This window comes from Zingiber officinale, chromosome 9B (genome assembly GCF_018446385.1).
Source record: "Zingiber officinale cultivar Zhangliang chromosome 9B, Zo_v1.1, whole genome shotgun sequence".
Taxonomy (NCBI): Eukaryota; Viridiplantae; Streptophyta; class Magnoliopsida; order Zingiberales; family Zingiberaceae; genus Zingiber; species Zingiber officinale.
This window is the reverse complement of record NC_056003.1, coordinates 48,983,887-48,996,252: the sequence shown is the minus strand read 5'-3', so window position 1 is coordinate 48,996,252 and position 12,366 is coordinate 48,983,887. Positions and strand designations below refer to the sequence as shown.

At 38.9% G+C, this 12,366-nt stretch overlaps 1 protein-coding gene across 2 annotated transcripts in view; it reads left to right on the top strand.

The window, feature by feature from the left end:
* The first annotated feature begins 8,818 nt into the window (after positions 1–8,818).
* The window catches only part of LOC122025354 (laccase-4-like), a 33,364-nt gene continuing 29,816 nt past the window's right edge, over positions 8,819–12,366 (top strand). Inside the window, exons 1-6 of one of the 2 annotated variants that reach the window (XM_042584157.1) lie at positions 8,819–9,037; positions 9,116–9,267; positions 9,334–9,578; positions 9,682–9,810; positions 10,260–11,228; positions 11,481–11,812. In XM_042584157.1, the coding sequence (XP_042440091.1) occupies positions 8,921–9,037; positions 9,116–9,267; positions 9,334–9,578; positions 9,682–9,810; positions 10,260–11,228; positions 11,481–11,611 (1,743 nt within the window). In that variant the 5' untranslated portion in view covers positions 8,819–8,920 and the 3' untranslated portion in view covers positions 11,612–11,812. Of the gene's footprint in view, positions 9,038–9,115; positions 9,268–9,333; positions 9,579–9,681; positions 9,811–10,259; positions 11,229–11,480; positions 11,813–12,366 lie in introns of those variants that run through there. The other variant, XM_042584158.1, reaches the window with a different exon arrangement.

Sequence of the window (12,366 nt, the reverse complement as noted above, 5' to 3'; positions counted from 1 at the left end):
TGCCCATGACAAAACAGATATCAGGTATCGTACACAGCATTGCATACATTAGGCTTCCCACAGCCGAAGCATAAGGAACTGCTTTCATGTCCTCTATCTCCTTTGATGTCTTCAGAAACATCTCTTTAGATAAAGCTACTCCATTCCTAAAAGGTAAAAAACCTTTCTTGGAGTTCTGCATGCTAAAACGAGCAAGGATTGTATCTATATATGAAGCTTGAGATAGGCACAACATCCTTTTCTTGCGATCCCTTATGACTTTGATCCCAAGAATGTGTGCACATTCTCCTAAGTCCTTAATATCGAATTGTTTGGACAACCATACCCTTACGTCTGATAACACTTTGACATTGTTGCCAATTAACAAAATATCATCTACGTATAGTACAAGAAATACCACCACGTTTTGTTACACTTCTTGTATACACAAGACTCATCCGGACACTGAATAAATCCATATGACTGGATTACTTCATTAAACCGGATGTTCCAAGATCTTGAAGCTTACTTCAATCCATAAATGGACCGATTGAGCTTGCACACTAGATGCTCTTTGCCCTTTTCAATGAACCCCTCTGGTTGCTTCATATGGATGTTTTCCTCAAGACTTCCGTTAAGGAAAGCTGTCTTGACATCCATTTGCCAAATCTCATAATCCATATGAGCAGCAATGGATAAAAATATCCAGATAGACTTTAGCATAGCTACCGGCAAAAAAGTCTCCTCATAATCGATTCCCTCTTTATGAGTATACCCTTTCACAACAAGCATTGCTTTGAAGGTTTCTACCTTCCCGTCTGTCCCCATTTTCCTTTTATAGATCCACTTGCATCCGACGGTTTTCACACCATCTGGTGGTTCTACAAGCTCCCAGACCTTATTAGAATACATAGACTATATTTCAGAATTCATTGACTTTTGCCAAGATACTACATCTTTATCTTGGAGTGCTTCGTCATATGTACGGGGATCAGGTTCATGTTTACCCGGGATTAAGTCTGAAGACTCTCCCAAAAACATGAATCTTTCTGGTTGCCTCACAACCCTCCCACTATGACGAGGCACTGTCTGTAGTTATGTATCATGTGTGACATGTGTTGCAGTCTCTTGTGGTACTTCATCTTGTATATTTGGTACTGAAGTAGACATGCCCTCTCTTATTTCTTCTAGAACAATTTTACTTTTGGGCTTGTAGTTCATTATATAGTCTTTCTTCTAAAAATTGGGCATTAGTGCTAACAATGACTTTCGTTCCTCTAGGATAACCCACAAAGACGCAAACTTCTGTACGAGATTCTAACTTATCAGCATATGCTTTCAGTACATGTGCTGGACTATCCCGAATCTGAATATGTCTTAGACTGAGCTTTCACTCATTCCATAATTCTATGGGAGTAGAGGGTACTGATTTAGAAGGTACTAAGTTCAGAATATGCGCTGTTGTTTCCAGAGCGTATCCCCAAAATGAATTTAGTAATTCTGAATAACTCATCATCGATCTAACCATCTCCATAAGAGTCATATTCCTTCGTTCTGCCACACCATTCTGTTGGGGTGTACCAAGTACGGACAACTGGGATTGAATCCCGGCCTCTGATAAGTAATTCCTAAACTCTCCTAAGAGGTATTCGCCACCACGATCAGACCGTAGTGTTTTGATACTTTTACCAAGACGTTTCTCCACATCAGCCTTATACTCTTTGAACTTATCAAAGCACTCAGATTTGCGGCACATCAAGTAAATGTATCCGTATCTTGAATAATCGTCTATAAAAGAGACAAAGTATTCGAAACCACCTCTTGCCTGGATAGACATAGGACCACACAAATCAGAATAAACCAGTTCTAACACATCTTTGGCTCTATACCCCTTGGCCTTAAAAGGTCTCTTGGTTATTTTACCTTCCAAGTAAGATTCACAAGTTGAAAAATTTTCCAACTCTAATGAACCCAAGAGTCCATCGGCTATAAGCCTTTGAATCCTACTTAAGTTAATATGACCAAGCCTTAGATGCCAAAGATATGTTTGGTTCATTTCAGAAGGTTCTTTTCTCTTATTAGAGTTAGAATATGTGTTATTAATTTCCATTTATTGCCTTGAGGGAGAAATTGGATTTAAAGTATATAAATTACCAACCAATGCACCAGAATAGATAATAACCCTATTTCTCTTTATAACCACATTGTTATTGAAAGAAACAGAATATCCATCCAAATACAGTTTAGAAACTGCAATTAAATTCTTTCTAAAACTGGGTACATAAAGATAATTTCTTAAAATCAAACTTCTATTCCTATCAAAAGATAAGTAGAAGTCTCCCACTGCAACAGCCGCCACCTTAGTAGCATTGCCCATGTAGACGGTTATCTCTCCTTCAAATAGTCGTCGGGTTTCCTGGAACCCCTGCAAAGAGTTGCAGACATAATCAGTGGCTCCCGTATCTACACACCAGGTGATGGTAGATAACACCGCTAAATATGTTTCAACTACTAGAGCATGAGATATACCTTTATTGTTCTCTTTCCTACGAGGACAGTCCACCTTCCAATGTCCTGACTGCTTGCAGATGAAGCACTTGCCCTTCGGCTTCTTCATTCCATCTTTTTATCCTGCACCCTGAGGTTTATTCACATTCTTTGCTGAGACAGCCTGTTTCTTCTTCTTCTTGCCTTTCGACTTAAAAGTATAATCATTTTCAGCATAGTAAATCTGAGAATTCTGACGAAATAACCCTTCTGCTGCCTGAAGTTCTGTCAGCAGTTCCGCCAATGAATAAATCCTTTTATTCATATTATATTTCAGGCCAAAATGCTCAAAACTTCTGGGTAGCATTTGGAGAATGATATCGACCTGAGTTTCCCCATCGATTTCAGCTCCAAGTACTTGTATCTCGTTTAAGTAAGCCATCATCTTGAGGATATGATCCCTTACGGGTGTCCCCTCTAACATGGTGGCCATCATTAATTTTCTCATTACCTCTTGCCTAGCATCCCGACTCTGGTGTCCAAAGAGTTCCTTGAGATTGTTCATAATATCATAAGCAGTTGGTAAATCTTGATGTTGATGTTGTAGCACATTTGACATTGAAGCCAAAATGTAACACCGTGTCATCTCATCTGCTTTTACCCATTTCCTATGATACTCAATCTCCTCTTGGGTAGATTCACCATTAGGCGCATTAGGGAAAACCTTTGACAGTACAAACTTATAGCCCTCAGCAGTAAGAACAATGTCCAGGTTTCTTTTCCAATCTATATAGTTTGGACCAGTAAGTTTGTTCTCTTTAAGTATAATAGCCAATGGGTTGAAAGACATCCTAAGAATCACAAAATAAACTTTAGTTAATACTCTAAATTTAGAATAATATTGATTCCTCAATCAATACTATTTAAATTAACCAACACCTCAAATAACCGTGAATTTTGCATGTCACGATAGTGTGGACATATACAAAATCAAACATTTGTAAGAGGAGGTTTTACCCATTAATTTTATTCTTGTCAACCTAATTTTATGAAAAATAAAATTAATAGTTGGTTTTCCTTTGGTCATATAAATAATAGCAGTGACTCCGATAGGGATGATACTATTAGACGTGCCTAAGCGTATACCATTACTTAACACCTAGTCTATTGATAAGATTGTGTCCCTTCTGATGGGGAAGATCACACGCTCTTGATTAATTTCCTATAGTTATCCAAAATGGAAGTTTGATCTAGTGATCCGCAAATAAACTCATCCGATATGGAGGAAGGCACTCAGAGCCAACGCGCAAGTTTATTTGCATCACTTACAAACCAGTAATGGAGACCGTGGAATTTATTTAAAAATTCCTCTCCCACTTAGTTATTTAAGGTGAGGAATTTTAACCTATGCTAGCATACATCACATGCAAACACACATCACAGTAAATAAAAGCAATAAATATGAAAATTAATTTTCCAACTATTATGGCTTCTTCCATCACTGTCCTTCACGTGCTGCCATCCCTAGGGATCATGTCGTCGGTTCCATCGAGCTTCCTTTTCCGCTGCGCCTCTGGTCCTTCAATAGCACCACGCCTCACAAGGATACGATCTACGACAAAAATAGAATTTTACATATATCGATCCTATATTCCATAAAGGAATGTACATGTAATCTAGATTGAAACAAAAAATGTACAATCCTAATAACTAATATAGCTCCTGCTGTATTTAATATTATAATCATGCAACACAATAAAATGTCCTTAACATGTCCAAGGGTCCAATCACACACAATATCTATATGCCATAATAGTTGGAGCCTGCAACCACAAAGTTAGCACATCCTACTATTATCCTGCCTAGATTATGACATGTGCATAATCTATTTGAAAACCAAACACATAGAGGCAAACCCTAGCTCTGATACCAATTGTTGGTTGGTCCTAGGAAGATCGTACCGATTCCACTGTACAAAAATTTTGTACAAGTGCCAAACCTTTCCTAAACAACCTATTGTGTTCTTTAGAAATTAAATTAGGAATCGCAAACGGAACTTAAAATTATTGATTCCAAATTTAACTTATCTATTATTAATGGTTTAGATTTGGATCGCAAACAGAACTTAACACTATTAATCCAAATCAACCTATATTACAAATTCAATTAAATATCTATTTCGAAAATTGGTTCCCAGGACAAACATGGCGAGACACATGGCCTTCTTGGGTATGGGAGCATCCACCACTGTCTCGACAAAACCTCTTAACAAAATTAAATATTTAATTTCCTAAAATAACATTAGGTTTAACCAAAAATAACAATCGAATCACAAATTTGAAAAACAAAAAAAGCACAACTTCGAAACAAATCCGAAACTCTAGAATCATATGCCTCTTGTGTTTGGAATTCTAACAAAAAGAACTAGTATGATGCGGAAAATAATTACTAGTTATACCTCTTCTTTGTATGCTAATAACCTCGAGATCTTCTACCGTATTTCTTGCCTCCTCTTGGATGTCGTGTGGGCGACGATCCTCCAAGATGAACATCACCCTAAAGCTCCTCCTCCTTCTAGTATTCGGCCACCACCACCACCAAGGAACCAAAGAGAGCAAGGGGAAAGGGAAGGGAGAGAGGGGCGGCCACAATAGAGAGCTCCAACAAGAGAATAAGAATTGATGTATCATGAGGCCTCTCCTCCCCTTCTTTTATATTACTTGCCCAAGGCAAATAAGGAAAGATTTTTTACAAAAATTAAAATCTTCCTCTTGTTTTTCCTTTTCCCCTTTTATTTTTCCTTTTTCCTCCTCTTGATTGATTCAATCAATTATTGATTGATTAATTGATTAGTCGGCCCCTTGCTTGGGCACCAAGCAAGGGGTGGCCAGCCCCTTAAAAGAGGGGGAAAAAACTTTGTAAAAATTTTATAAGCAAAGAAGGAAAGCTCTTATAAAATTTTACAAGCTCTCTTTTAATTTCCTAATGTTGATGTTAAAAAAGGAAAGTTTTAAAAATTAAATCCAAGTTTTAAATTTAAAACTTCTCTTCTAAAATTTTCTTTTTTAACATGGTTACAAAAATAGAAAGTTTCAAATTTAAAACTCCCTTCTTTTTTTTCTAAAACCATGAGGATGGTTAAAAGATGAAAGTTTTAAAACTTTTAAACTTCCTTTTAAAACATGTGGCCTAATTCAAATAAGGAAAGTTTTATAATTTTAAAATCTCTCTTTTAAAACTTATAGATATCTACAAAGAGAAGATTTTAAAAATTCAAAACACCCCTCCTAGTTTGAATTATGTGGTCAGCCCCTTTAAATTTCTTGTGGCCGGCCACCTTAAGGAGATTATGGCCGGCCCCTTTGGCTTGGTCACCAAGCCATGGGTCGGCCCCTTCTTGGACACCAAGATGGGCTTTTCATGGGTGGATATGAGGCATTAATGAGGCTACGACAGGGACCTAGAGGAGAAATTAGTTTTGGCCTTCCGATGAGCTTGAGTATCCCGTGTTCGCCTCGAACACACAACTCAAGTTCATCAATAATAACTCATTCCACTAGAGAGTTATTATTGCACTATCACACCAATCCCAAATTACATTATGGGCTCCTTCTTATCATGAGTGTGTTAGTCTCCCTGTGTTTAAGATATCGAATGTCCATTAATTTAATTGAGTTACTGACAACTCACTTTAATTAATGTCTTAGTCTAAAAGTAGTATCACTCAACCTCATTGTCATGTCGGACTAAGTCCACCTGCAGGGTTTAACATGATAATCCTTATGAGCTCCTCTTGGGGGCATTCTCAACCTAGATTACTATGACATAGTTTCCTTCTATAATCAACAACACACACTATAAGTAATATCATTTCCCAACTTATCGGGCTTATTGATTTATCGAGCTAAATCTCACCCTTTGATAAGTTAAAGAAATAAATACTAAATATATGTGCTTATTATTATATTAGGATTAAGAGCACACACTTCCATAATAACTAAGGTCTTGTTCTTTTATTAAGTCAGTATAAAAAGAACTTAGCTTAAATGGTCTTATTCAATACACTCAGAGTGTACTAGTGTAATTTATTAGTCAAGATAAACTAATACTTAATTACACTATGACTATTCCAACGGTTTGTTCCTTTCCATCTTAGTCATGAGCAACTGTTTATAATTTATAAAGAACTGATAACATGATCTTCTGTGTGTGACACCACACACCATGCTATCTACAATATAAATTAATTGAACAACTACAATAACAAATAAATGTAGATATTTGGCCAATATGATTCTTTTATTTCAAAAATAAATGTTTACAAAAGCTAGGCTTTTAGTATACACTCTAACACGTACACCCGAGGGGCTCTAGTGACAGGGGTAACTTGTTCACGGACATCTAGGGTACTTCATTGAAAGGAGAGGCGACTCCTTCACAAGGAAGTAAGAGACCAAACTAAGCTTCTTAATTCTATCCTTGATAACATCAGTAAGAGTCGTGTCCTTGTGATCTACCGAGGCGCCCTAGTGGCAGGGGTTAACCGTAACAAGATTTCATAGAGATAGTCTTTGTCTGGTGCTCAAAGATAGTTGCTTTAGCTTCTGGCAAATGCATGCCGATAGACAATAAGTATAGGATAGTATGAGACACATCAATACCACCACAATGAAACTGAACTCCTAGGACTCTTCATTAACCAGGTTGATTTCTTCTCGTTGTTAGTTCTCGTTCCCTGCTTTCTAATCTCTTTTCTTAGATTACCTACAACCATCAATAGTGTAGCTAATCCTAAGTGTGTCATCACTAGTGCTTATAACCAGTCCTTGTGGGTTCGACAATCTTTTATATTACTGACGACGAATCCGTGCACTTGCGGAATCGTAACACTCGTCAACTTGACTTAGTAGCATTTGACTTGTGGAGAGTTGAAAGTTCATGAGTCATGCCTGGCCCAACACATTAAGAAAATGGGTCGATCGGACCCAAGCCATAACCGACCTGATTCATCACTTTTGACATCCCTAACTATATCTATACCCACACGATTGGATCACAGTTACAAAACGTAGCGGATGCCACACGAGGCGATCTCAGCAGCAGAGTATAATTAATTAGGTCAGATAATATTGAGTTTAAATGGCCAATTAGGTTTATAAAAATTTTCTATCGATCGTCAGAATAAATTGAAAAGTATTCACTGTGAATAGTCCAAAAATCCAATATTTTTTATTGTGAGTCTCATTTAAAAGAAAAATATTTATAAATACATCGTAATTAAAAATTAAATCATGGATATGTGAATAACAACTAGATATCTTTCTATTGTGTCATAGTCTCGATGGCCTCAGTAGGAAGATATAGCTGTGGGCCACAAAGGAAAATAAAATAGATTAAGGATATTTGGTTAAGGCTACCCGAGATTTTAGTTGTTGTCCCTATCCTCGGAAAGATATGCGAAACATAAGAGAATAGTACTATTCTCTAATTAAATTAGAGAATAGAGTTTTAAATTATTGTAAATGTTTTAAATGGGTTGAAACGCCCTCCCTCAAAATTAGGTTTCGTCACGTTATTGTCATTAATGGACCTTCAATGGTATGTCTAGACATTGATATATACCTAATTTTGAGGTCTATTACTCATCGAAGAGGTACGATATAAGTTGGTAAATAAAATTCATATTATTGATCGTCCTCACTACTTGGATGCTAAGGTTTTAACCCCTTGTTATTTGGTGATGAGTTATAAGTTGATTTCATAATTTATCTATCTTTATATAATCCTTGATGAATTGTAAGAGATGTCTAAAATAAATGTAATCATCTTTTATTACAATTGAATACTAAGGTCTTAAAGTAAAATAAAATGCCATCTTCCCTATTAGGTAAACTTTCAAAGTGACTTAGAAATTTATAAAATTATATTTAGTTATCGTAGCCCTTTCAGTAGTTACGAGAATTGGCCGCATAATTGCCAACTGTAATAGAAAACTATGTCTAATCGAAATGGTTGGCAATTGTATGACTCCTGTTTTTAGCTACCGCATGATTTTCATAGCCAAACTTCAAACCTACCATCCTTGTAATTTGCACTCTAATCGAGATCGAAGATGACTAAAGTTGGTTCTAACCTCCGTAGCTCTTGCTCCACCACCAACCCCTCAATCCACCTACAATTTAGTTTAGTTGTAACAAGTCTAGAGATAATGACTCAACCAGGTTCCTAAGAATAATGCTAAAGATTATACGAGTTGTTAGCGCGACAACTGTTTGACGATCTTAGAGTCTTCTATATATAGAAACTAATCTTTTGCTTCGAGTAGCTACTTTAATTTGCCTACACTTAAAAACTTGGTGGACCTCATATCCACCTAACAAAAGTCTTCATTTTATTTATATAGTGTGGATCTATCAACTCTTTTAACTCCACAGCACACCCCGAGGTCTCATCCATGGCATCCTCTCTTCTTCCGCTCTCTCTTTCCTTCCTAATAATGGTCTCCTACTTAATGATTATCGCTGTTCCAAGTGCCATAGTAGCCGAGCAAATCAGGCACTTCGAGTTCAATGTACATGTCTATTCCACCTTGGGTCGTTTAATATGTGCATTGGTCATGCATTATATCTATGTATGTGTTCCATTGCAGGTGCAAATGGCCAAAGTGACTCGGCTCTGTAGAACCAAGAGCATTGTGACAGTGAACAAGCAATTCCCGGGGCCAGAGCTCATCGTGAGGGAAGGCGATCGAGTTGTTGTCAAAGTCACCAACCATGTCGCGTACAACATCACCCTTCACTGGTATGGACACCAATTGTTCTTGAGACAATGAGTTAGTCGATCCATTAATTTTTTGATATGTCTCAGGCATGGTATTCGACAACTAAGGAGTGGGTGGGCCGACGGACCAGCCTATGTGACTCAGTGCCCGATCCAAACCGGGCAAAGCTATGTGTACGACTTCACTATTATAGGACAAAGAGGCACCTTCTTTTGGCACGCCCATATCTCGTGGCTTAGGGCTACCCTCTATGGCCCTCTTATCATTCTCCCAAAGATTGGGGTGCCCTATCCTTTCCCCGAACCCTATAAGGAAGTCCCTATCATCTTGGGTACGCATGCTAATCGTTATAACTATTGATCTAAAATGTTTGAGCTCACGTTAATAATAATTTGTTCGGAGAAATTTATAAGTTAGGGCTCTTTAATATTTAGGGGAGTGGTGGAAGGCTGACACAGAGGCCGTCATTAGCCAAGCTCTTCAAAGTGGAGGAGGGCCTAATGTTTCGGATGCCTATACTATTAATGGCCTACCTGGTCCCCTGTACAATTGCTCAGATCAAGGTACCAATTAAGACCTTAATTATCAATGCCAAGGAGAGTAAAATTCTAGTATAATCGCCTAAATTAATGTTTTTGGATTATGTCGATTATGTTGATCGTCAAACTCTAACATAGTATCGTTCGTCCATGATGGTTGAACTAAGGTTTTGAGTTGAACTGAGGTCTCTTTGAGGTTTTACTGAGTCCGAAAGAATGATAAAGATGTGGCACATTCCCTATGCTCAGGTTACTCGGACGGAAAACGCAAAAATACAAAAAGAAATAATTCATCATTCCTTCGTGTTGGTCTGAAAAAGATCACCGTAGTACTGACCTTCCAAGTAAAGGTTGACTGTGCTAAATAAAACCCGCAGTCCTGGAGAGGGCGTGATGGTTATCAGTTATCACCATGTGTGAATTTATCGCTTAACCTTTGAACTCGATAATCTTTAAACCCCAAAAATGTTTAGATACGTTCAAGTTGAAGGTGAAGGCAGGGAAGACGTACATGCTCCGCCTCATCAACGCCGCACTCAACGACGAGCTCTTCTTCAGCGTCGCCGACCACAAAATCACCGTCGTCGATGTCGACGGCGTCTATGTCAAGCCCTTCGACGCCGACGTCATCATCATCACGCCCGGCCAAACGAGCAACCTCCTACTCCGCACCAAGCCGAGCTATCCCAACGCCGCCTTCCTCATGGAGGCCAGGCCTTACTCCACCGCCCGCCGAGGCACATACGACAACACCACCGTCGCCGGCGAGCTCGTGTACGAGTACCAAACCGCCGCCTCCCACAAGGCCCTCCCCCTCCGGGCGCCGACGCTGCCGGCGTTCAAAGACACCTCCTTCGCCGCGAAGTTCGCCAGGAAGCTGCGCAGCCTGGCGACTCCCCTGTTCCCGGCGAAGGTCCCCCGCGGCGACGCCGTCAGGCGATTCTTCTTCACGGTGGGGCTGGGGACCCTCCCCTGCCCTGCGAACGCCACGTGCCAGGGGCCCACCAACGACACCATGTTCGCGGCGGCGATCAACAACATCTCGTTCGTGACGCCGGCGACTGCCCTGCTTCAGGCGCACTACTTCAAGCGGTCGAGGGGGGTCTACACGGAGGACTTCCCCGAGTTACCGGCGGCGCCGTTCGACTACACCGAGGCGCCGCCGAACGACAACACGGCCGTAAAAATCGGGACGAGGCTGGCGGTGCTGCCGTTCAACACCAGCGTGGAGGTGGTGATTCAGGACACGAACATTCTCGGGGCGGAGAGCCATCCGCTGCACCTCCATGGAATCAACTTCTTCGTTGTCGGGCAGGGCTCCGGAAACTTCGACCAGGACAACCATCCGGTTGGCTTCAACTTGGTGGATCCGGTTGAGAGGAACACCGTCGGCGTGCCGGCCGGCGGTTGGGTGGCCATTCGATTTTTAGCCGACAACCCAGGTACGAATTCGAAATTACTGAAAATCAAGGGAACTATCTGCTAAATCTATCAGAATTCTCAAGAAATTTTCATTTTACATCCTAAACTCCGCATACGCTTACCATTTTAACCCTCGATCATTAGCTCACTCCTTTTTTGCGCAATTTGTAAACAAGTCTAAAGTTGTTGCTATAGATTTAGTATTGATTCTATTTTTTGGTTAAACAACCGAACAAAATATTATGTTCTTAAACAATCGATTACAATTTCAGGAATGTGGCTCATGCATTGTCACATAGAGACCCATTTGACTTGGGGTTTGAAGATGGTTTGGTTGGTACTCGATGGGAGCCTTCCGAGCCAAAAGTTGCCTCCTCCGCCGTCAGATCTCCCGAGATGTTGATCTTGATCGATGGATAAATTAATCATCAATTCTTAGTTAATTAATTTGCGAATAAGTTGACATCTAAAATTTCTTATGCGGGTAGTGTTTTTCCTTTCATTTCGATGTGTGTTTGTCGTGCAGGAAGATGGAGGAGGAGGAAAAAACCTAAGCACAAAGCTTTGATGGTTTTCGAATTATCTAATAAGATGTCGAATTGTGCCTTGAATTTAATAATTATTAATATTGACAGTTTCACAAAATAATTGATTAACAAATCAGATTTTATTCTATTTCCACAACAAATCAAATAATTGGTTATTTAATTAAACTAATTGAAAAGGATCATAATCTCCCCTTTACCTCTAATGCATTATATGTCCCATTATCGATCCTCTTCTTCTACCCTTTTCCAAGAGATAATTATTCATAGCTATTATCTGAACATCAGAAAGTTTGATCTAATATTTTATTTTTTTTAATTGATGCTGATTCAACATTAAAAATATATTGATTGTTCTCTAATAATTGAATAATTTTTTCAATAAATATTATATATTTAATTCCATCCATAAATTTATTTTCTTCCAGTCCAGTATCAATAAGAATTCCACTTCTCAGTCATCGTATGTTATGGTATGTATACGTCATACCAATGCGTTATACATCCATTTGCATCCTCCATATTAAAACAATTTTTTTTTAATTAACTTTTTAAAAAATATTAGGCAAAAATAAATAAAAAAATACCTCTTTTTATTAAAATGTCAAAAGTG